The sequence below is a fragment of the Indicator indicator genome, chromosome 3 (genome assembly GCF_027791375.1).
Source record: "Indicator indicator isolate 239-I01 chromosome 3, UM_Iind_1.1, whole genome shotgun sequence".
Lineage (NCBI taxonomy): Eukaryota > Metazoa > Chordata > Aves > Piciformes > Indicatoridae > Indicator > Indicator indicator.
Window position 1 is genome coordinate 48,482,207 of NC_072012.1, and position 9,257 is coordinate 48,491,463.

At 45.9% G+C, this 9,257-nt stretch overlaps 1 protein-coding gene across 1 annotated transcript; it reads right to left on the reverse strand.

Annotated features, from left to right (window-relative positions):
* Positions 1 to 978: 978 nt before the first annotated feature.
* IFNG (interferon gamma) lies at positions 979 to 7,338 on the reverse strand. The gene is made up of 4 exons (XM_054400001.1): positions 7,216 to 7,338; positions 4,485 to 4,553; positions 3,511 to 3,690; positions 979 to 1,107 (listed from the first exon to the last, which is right to left on the reverse strand). Exons 1-4 carry the CDS (start codon positions 7,336 to 7,338, stop codon positions 979 to 981), a joined length of 501 nt encoding a protein of 166 aa, XP_054255976.1.
* Between the last annotated feature and the right edge of the window lie 1,919 nt (positions 7,339 to 9,257).

Genomic DNA, 9,257 nt, shown 5'->3' on the forward strand with positions numbered 1-9,257 from the left:
GAGCTACAGGGATGATAAAGGGACTGGAGCACTGCCTAATGAGGAGAGGCTGAGAGCCCTGAGGCTGCTTAGTCTGGAGAGAAGACTGAGAGGGATCTGATCAATGTCTATCAATAGCTGAGGGCTGGGGGTCAGGAAGGAAGGGACAGGGACAGCCTCTGCTCACTTGTGCCCTGGGATAGGACAAGGGGCAAAGGATGGAAACTACAGCACAGGAGGTTCCACCTCAACATGAGGAGGAACTTCTTGACTGTGAGGGTCCCAGAGCACTGGAACAGGCTCCTTCTTTGGAGACTTTCCAGCCACATCAGGATGTGTTCCTGTGTGCCCTGTGCTGGATTCTATGGTCCTCTTCTGGCAGGGGGGTTGGACAGAAAGATTTCCAGAAGTCCTTTCCAACCCCTAACATCCTGTGAGCCTGTGATTTAGATATGCTCAGAGGAAAGCAGACATGAAAATGTTTTTCTGAGCACAGAAACTTCCCCCTAGTGCTGCTTGCATCTCCGTGCCAAGTAGGTGGCCAGCGAGGCTAAAGTTCCAACACCCCTCTCTCAAGACAGCCCCAGGTGGAAAGCTGGATGCAGAACCACATCACTTCAGGCTTTCCATATGGAAAGTGGATGAACATTAGAATCATAGAATTGTTAGGGTTGGAAGGGACCTCAAGGATCATCCAGTTCCAAACCCCCTGCCATCGGCAGGGACACCTCACACCAGCTCAGGTTGCTCATCGCCTTATTTTGTCTTTTCAGATCAACAAACACACAAGAGATACATGAGATTTTAAGACAAAGTCATTTTTCATGTAGTAGCAGGAGGCATAAATACATCAGTTGGTGTTTTCTTTATAAATAAGCACTTAAAATACTTAAATATTAATAAATAAAGGTATAAAAACTCTCTCCAAAGGTACAAAATAGACGTGCATCACCACAGAATGTGCACAACAGCTCAGTACAACAGGTCATGCATGGGCTGTCAGTAGCATCTGCACCTCCTCTGGGCCTGGCTGCGTTTGGCTTTGTGGGAGGCCGCAGGCTCCATCAGCTTCTGCAGGACGCTGAACAGCTCGTTGACAGCCTTGCGCTGCACCTGCAGGTCACTCATCTGTGGGAAGCCAGAAACAAAGGGAGAGAAGGGTCAGGCCAAGAGATGGGGTTGGGTACTGATCACGTCCTACAGGCTGCACTGCTGCCAGGGTAAACCAGATGGACATAGAATCACTGAATCACAGAAATGTTCAGGTTGGAAGAGCCCCTCAGGATCACCAAGGCCAACCCAGAGCCCTGCTCTACAAGGCTCACCCCTAAACCACAGCCCCAAGCACCACTGCCAAACCACCTTCAAACACAGCCAGGCTTGGGCACTCCACCACCTCCCTGCCCACCACATTCCAATCCCTCACCACTCTTGCCTTGAAAAAAGTTTTCCTAATGTCCAGTCTAAACCTACCCAGTGGCAGCTTGAGGCCATTCCCTCTTCTTCTATCACTAATGACCTGGGAGAAGAGACCAGCACCAACCTCTCCACAACCTCCTTTCAGGGAGTTGTAGAGAGCCAGGAGGTCTCCCCTCAGCCTCCTCTCTTTCACACTAACCATCCCCAGCTCCTTCAGTCTCTCTTCATCAGATTTATTCTCCAGGCTCTTCCACAGCTTCCTTGCCCTCCTCTGCACTGGCTCCAGCACCTCCACATCTCTCTTGGATTGAGGTGCACACAATACTCAAGGTGTGGCCTCCCCAGAGCTGAGTGCCAGGGGACAATCCCCTCCCTGCTCCTGCTGGACACAGGGAATCTAAGGCTCCTGAGAGCCAGACCTTGCTAGGATCTGCACTGGCAGCTACCTTCCATTTCATGAGGTCTGTGGTTTGGTTTTCTGTTGGTTTTGGCATCTGTGCAAAGCTGACTGCAGACAGAGTTCAGAGCTGAGCTGCATGCAGTGCTCCTGGCAGGTGCTTTGCTGCTCAGCCCAGAGGTGAATTTCTGTTCATACAGCCCAGCCACTCTTAAAATTGTGCATCTGGTGGGAAGAAAACCTTTGTCTTGCCTCTAGCACTCTGAGACACATGTGGTGATGCAAAAGCAGGCTATCAGATGGCAGTACCAACCTCTCTACAATATCATTTCAGGTAGTTGTGGACAGCAGTGAGGTCCCCCTTCAGCCTCCTCTTTCTCAAATCTGCACTTCCCAGTGACTCTGCTTCCTAACTGCTACACAAAGAGCCACTTTGGGACAGGTTTGGGTTTTTTCTGCTTTCTGTGCTCCTTTGCAAGGTGCCACAGATCAGCCATGTTCCATGAAGTGTTGCTGCATAGTAGCTACTGAGGTGACACATGAGCTACCCACAAGAAGCTAACTCCACTGGGGTACTGTCTGGGGACCTCTGTAGAGGTCAGCCAGACCTCTGCAGAGATCACAGGGTCACAAGATGTTAGGGGTTGGAAGGGACCTCTGAAGATCATTGAATAATAGAATTGTTAGGGTTGGAAGGCACCTCAAGGATTATCCAGTTCCAACCCCCCTGCCATGGGCAGGGACACCTCACACTACAGCAGGTTGCTCACAGCCACATCCAGCCTGGCTGCAAAAACCTCCAGGGATGAGGCTTCCACCACCTCCCTGGGCAACCTGTGCCAGTGGGGAACCACCCTCATGGGGAAGAACTTCTTCCTAACATCCAATCTGAATATACCCACTTCTAGCTTGGATCCTTTCCCCCCAGTCCTATCACTCCCTGACACCCTAAAAAGTCCCTCCCCAGCTTTCTTCTAGCTCCCCTTCAGATACTGGAAAGCCACAAGAAGGTCTCCTCAGAGCCTCCTTTCCAGACTGAATAGTCCGAACTCTCTCAATCTGTCTCCAAGAGCAGAGCAGCTCCAGCCCTCTGATCATCCTCATGGCCCTTCTCTGGACACACTCCAGCACCTCTGGATCATTCCTGTACTTGGGGCTCCAGAACTGGATGCAGTACTGCAGGTGGGATCTCACCAGAGCAGAGTAGAGGGGGACCGTTGAGTCCAACCCCTCTGCCAGAGCAGGGCCATAGAATCTAGCAAGGGTCACACAGGAACACATCCAGATGGCTCTTGAAAGTCTCCAGAGAAGGAGACTCCACAACCCCTCTGGGGAGCCTGAGATGAGTGGTTGGTGCCACAGGCTCAATACACCAAGAGCCTCCAAAGCCCTCCGCCAGCTTCCCATAACAGCCACAACCTCCCCACCCGATTTCTAAACCACAAAGAGCCACGTCAGTGGCAGCTCTGGTGGGCAGCACTGCTGGCACCTCAGTGCCAAACCCTGGGGAGAACTGTGGAGGGCAGCCCCCACACTGACTCCCCACACCACAGCCCTGCAGCAGCCCCTGCAGCTGGAAACATTCAATCTTTCCGTGCCAGCTGAGCCAGAAGGGGGTTACCAGCCCAGCTAACTGAAACATTGTTGGCTTGAGTCACACTCAAATCTCAACTGGAAAATCTAGTGTCACCTTAGAGGCAGAGGAAGAGCCTTACCTGAATCTTTGCCAGGTCCATGAGGTCTTTCATCTTCTTGGAGCCATCAGGAAGGCTGGTTTTCAGAGTGTAGAGCTCCTCGGATATCTGCTTGATGTGCGCCTTGGACTTGTCAGTGTTTTCAAACATTTTCAAGTACATGGAAACAATCTGGCTCAGAATGATCCTTTTCTCATTTCTCTGTTGAAAATACAGTCAGAGAGAAAGGTCAGTGAGTGCCCATCATCAGGAAAAGGAATGAAGCTGGAGTGTACCAGGCTGGGGTCCTCACTGCTCCTTGTAACAAGATCACAGAATCACAGAAACATTCAGGTTGGCAAAGCCCCTCAGGGTCTCCAAGGCCAACCCAGAACCCTACTCTACAAGGCTCACCCCTAAACCACAGCCCCAAGCACCACAGCCAAACCACCTTCAAACACAGCCAGGCTTGGGGACTCCACCACCTCCCTGCCCAGCACATTCCAATCCCTCACCACTCTTGCCTTGAAGCATTTCTTCCTACTATCCAGTCTAAACCTACCCAGTGGCGGCTTGAGGCCATTCCCTCTTCTTCTATCACTAATGACCTGGGAGAAGAGACCAGCACCAACCTCTCCACTGTGTTCTTTCAGGGAGTTGTAGAGAGCCAGGAGGTCTCCCCTCAGCCTCCTCTTTTCCAAACTAACCATCTCCAGCACCCTCAGTTGTTCCTCATCAGGTTTATTCTCCAGGCCCTTCCCCAGCTTCCTTTCTCCTGCAACTCATCTGCTGGGCTTGGATGTGCCTCAGGATCAGTTCTTGGTGCTGTATAAAGCACCTTGAACCTTACAGGAAGTATTTTTATGGAGATTGTTTTCTCATTTCGAAGCTACCAAAGCAGCTCCTGCTAATATTCGTTCTAGCCCAGCTGGTAACACTGGTCCTGAGAGCTTCTTTGACCCAAAAGTCCCCCAGCAGAGTGCCTGAGATGCTTTTCACATCTGGTTCTGACTCACCTCTGTCCAAGCTGTCAGTTTGTCTGTAAAGATAGGTCCACCATCAGCTACATCTGAATTGCTTGAGTTCTGCAACAAAGAGCAAACACATCTGTTGTCCAAACAGTGCTGACCACGGTGCCGATTTGCATTCTCTGTCCAGCTGAGCAGTGAGAACCTGAGGGATGTGATTTTTTTGCAGCACTGGCCTACAGCTATTGCAATGCTTTCACTTCTCAAAGCACCAAATCTTACTGGAGGACTGCCTAGTACCAGAAATGGAATTCAAGTGCTTTCAGTGTCTTCTCCTGCCATAGCTCATCTGCATATCTAGCACCATCTCCTTTACCAAACACTCCTTGCAAGTTTTGGCATCGATAGCTGAAAATCGAAGTCCGTGAGCACAGCAGCTGGCTAGAGAATTGCCAGCTCTGATCTTGACATCTTCTCTGTGAAGATGAAATCCACCAGGAGCTAGTCGGTGGCCTTGAATTTATCCAGTCTCAGTAAAACCTCATCTGGAACAAATGGCTTTACTTCTAAACCCGCAGTGTGTAGAACTGAAGAACAGTCCACCAGCCTGCAGTCGGTTGTGGGGATACAGAAGTTTAGGGAGCTGCTGAGAGAGCCTCACAGGGATGGAGTTTAACCATCAGATGTCAGCCATACTTAGCAGCAGGTTCTAAGAAACAAAGAGCAATATGGTTCTCCTACCAAGGAAAGGTAAAGTGAATCATTTCCTGTTCTGTCTTTTTTTTTTTTTCCTCTCCTTTTTTTTCTCTCCTTTTTTTCACTCCTTTTTTTCTCTCCTTTTTTTTCTCTCCTTTTTTTCTCTCCTTTTTTTTCTCTCCTTTTTTTCTCTCCTTTTTTTCTCTCCTTTTTTTCTCTCCTTTTTTTCCTCTCCTTTTTTTCTCTCCTTTTTCCTCTCCTTTTTTTCTCTCCTCTTTTTTCTCCTTTTTTTCCTCTCCTTTTTTTCTCTCCTCTTTTTCCTCCTTTTTTCCTCTCCTTTTTTTCTCTCCTCTTTTTTCTCCCTTTTTTCCTCTCCTTTTTTTCTCTCCTTTTTTTCCTCTCCTCTTTTCTCTCCTTTTTTTCTCTATCTTTTTTTTTTTTGTGTACAGCAGTTACTGTTTCCCTTTTTGCTTGCTCACTAATTTAACTACAATGAGTGCAAAGGGAAAACTTGCAGGCTGACAGCAACCCCACAGCCTGATTGGCTCCTTGTGCTGACCACATTGCCAAACTTTGTTTTGCTGTTGCTCTGAAAGCTGGTGAGCAGTTGCTGCAGAGCACAGTTTTGAATGACAGTGCAAGAAGCTCACCACAGCTGAGGATCTCTCTCACAAAATTAGATATAGTCTAGTAAGGATCTCTCTCATTTGTGCTAATGATCAATTTAAGACACAAAGCCAATTTTACAGCCTGTTTCCTGTCAATCTATAAACAGCAAAGCATCCCCCTATGCTTCTTTTTGTGATAATCCAGAGTGATTCCTATCAATCTACACCCAGCAAAGCATCCCCCTAGGCTTCTTTCTGTGACAATTCAGACTGATTGCTTCACTACAACATTTCTGTTTTCATATGCTCAAAATCCTGACAAGATCAGAGCTGAGAGTAGGAGCAGAGTCCTGCAGTTGCTTTCATGCACTTAAGGAAGAAGCTCAAAAATGCATTGAGAATAAACTGTGAACTACTTTAATGCCTCCTAGATGAAGACAGGTGAATTAGCATTGCAGTTGGCAAGTCACCAAATATCTGTCTGACAAGAAGTAATTCTCATGCTGGATCATAGTCAGGGATTAGGAAGCAGAATGTCTGGAGGATGCAAAAGAATAAGCAGTAGGAAACACTCTTGGGCCACATACTGCTACTGCTATTAATAAATATCAGCTGCAGTTCTTTAAGCAAAAGCTCTTCTCAACTTTGTTTGCATTGCTAACTAACATTAAATCCCTCATCAACATCACTAACCTAACAAAAGTGTCAGTAAATTACATCTGAATAGACTTGAACCAAGATTCATTAATTAATCATAAATTTCATTAAGATTTCTTCTGGTAGAACATTCCATAGAACCAAAGGCTGAAGGGAGCTGGAAGAAGCTCTTGTGAAAGGAAGAATGGCCCTGGAATAAATACAAACCAAACCTGAATCATATTTAGTGAAAGGAGTTAGCCAAACCAAAGAAATTGTCCATATTCTTGTTTTAAAAAGGCATAACCAAAACGAGTGTTCCAGGGTTACCTTCTGTAGGTACACACTGAGTATGTTCAGCAGTGCTCAAGTTTGGATTGCAAAGCACAAGCAGAAGGAGAAGTGCAGTAGGAAGTGATTGTTCCAGGGTTACCTTCCACTGTTACACATTGGGTATGTTAAACAGTGCTCAAGTCTGGATTGCAAAGCACAAGCAAGAAGGAGAATTGCAGTAGGAAATGATTGTTCCAGGGTTACCTTCTGTTGGTACCCATTAGGTATGTTAAGCAGTGCTCAAGTCTGCATTGTAAAGCACAAGCAGAAGGAGAAGTGCAGTAGGAAATGATTGTTCCAGGGTTACCTTCTATTGGTACCCATTGAGTATGTTAAGCAGTGCTCAAGTCTGCATTGTAAAGCACAAGCAGAAGGAGAAGTGCAGTAGGAAATGATTGTTCCAGGGTTACCTTCTATTGGTACCCATTGAGTATGTTAAGCAGTGCTCAAGTCTGCATTGTAAAGCACAAGCAAGAAGGAGAAGTGCAGCAGTAGACCATACTTACAAAGTCAGCTTTCAGTCTGTCTATGTGATGTTGAAGTTCAGAAAGGCTTAAGCTATTTCCAAAATGTCCAAAATAAATCAGGATGACAGAGAGAACAAAAAAGCTGTAGGTCTGGCAATTCATTTTCTTGGTGGTGGTTCTGCTAAGATGCTCAGATAAGTTCTGGGAGATGTCAGTTCAAGAGCAGTGAGCTTCAACTCCTAATAGTTAAATCTTCTATTAGAAGAAAGTAGACTAATGAACTTCATCTGCCTGTCAGTGGTATTTATACCTGGTCTTCACATTTTTTTTTAATTATTTCATCATCACAGGCTGTGTATATTTAGAAAAGATAGTGCTAGATAAGAAGCCTTCGGGTTTGGCTGATGAAGGGAATCCCTCGAAAGCATCTTTCTGCAGCATGGGCTTGGAAAAATTCTCAGTGGTTCGTCAATGGGTAGCATTGACGTGGCAAGTTCTGAAGTGTCTTTTACACGTGGTTGGGGGAAAAGGGGGGAAATTCTGATAGCAGCTGAGGAGTGTGTGTTGTGGATTGAGCATGTTCTTGCACACTCTCAGCAAAAGAAGTCGTGTGGTGTGGTTAAAGGGTCAGTGGGACAGCTAACCCATTGCTGGTGCTCTTTCAGAGTAACCACTGGGACTGCCCTGGTGTTCTGCAGAATCACTTACAGATCTAAACATTCTCCCTGCTGCTGTCCCTTTGTGAAGCACTGTTTGCATTCTTCCCATGGTCTGAAGTGCATTTCGGCCACGTTCTCATTCTTCACCTCTGTATTCACAGTACCACAGTACATTAGAGGTTGGAAGGGACCTCAAGAGGTCCTCGAGTCTATTCAAAATAGACTCAGGGAAAATGAGGGGATCTGGTCAATGTGTATAAATATCTGAGGGGTGGGGGTCAAGTGGAGGGGGCCAGGCTCTTTTGGGTGGTGCACAGTGATAAAACAAGGAACAATGGAGATCAGCTTGAACAGAGAAGGTTTCAGCTCAACATGAGAAGAAACTTCTTTCAAGTGAGGGTGACAGAGACTGGAAGAGGCTGCCCAGAGAGGTTGTGGAGTCTCCTTCTCTGGAGACTTTCCAACCCCACCGGGATGCATTCCTGTGTGGACTTCCCTGGGTGATCCTGCTTTGGCAGGGGGGTTGGACTGGATGATCTCTGGAGGTCCCTTCCAACTTCTAATGTACTGTGATACTGTGAGGTTCCAGCATGGATATAGTGATGCACCACATTAAATTCAACTACAGTCATCTACTACCTTGCAAGAGCAGAGTATTTGCTACTCAATGCACCTATTATTGCTTGGCAATAATGAAAGTTCCCCAGTGCCCATTCATTTGCTCCCATGTGTGTAGAATATGAAACCAGCAAGACATGGATGAGAAAAAGCCTAGTTGAAAAAGGCAGAAGAGTCCCCAAGTGAATACAGATGCCTGAAACACATGTTTTGAGGACAGATGGAGGAAAAGGTTTTGTAGAGAAGCTGCATTCTGCTTTGATGAATATCATGGGAAAAGAGACTACACTAAAGTGTGTTATGAAGAAATTGGAGTCATTTTAGGCTGTAGTAAATGAATGCAGGGTAGGAAGGAATTTACATTGGAAAGAAGGAAGGGGGAACAGGCAAAAAAAGAGAAAAGGGAGAGGGAGAGAGAAAGAAAAAGAAAGAAAGGAAAAAGGAAGAAAAAGAAAGAAAGAAAGAAAGAAAGAAAGAAAGAAAGAAAGAAAGAAAGAAAGAAAGAAAGAAAGAAAGAAAGAAAGAAAGAAAGAAAGAAAGAAAGAAAGAAAGAAAGAAAGAAAGAAAGAAAGAAAGAAAGAAAGAAAAGAAAGAAAGAAAGAAAGAAAGAAAGAAAGAAGAAAGAAAGAAAGGAAGAGAAAGAAAGAAAGAAAGAAAGAAAGGAAGAAAAAGAGAAAGAAAGAAAGAAAGAGAAGAAAGAAAGAAAGAAGAAAGAGAAAGAAGAAAGAAAAAGGGAAAGAAAGAAAGAAAGAAAGAAAGAAAGAAAAGAAAGAAAGAAAGAAAGAAAAGAAAGAAAGAAAGAAA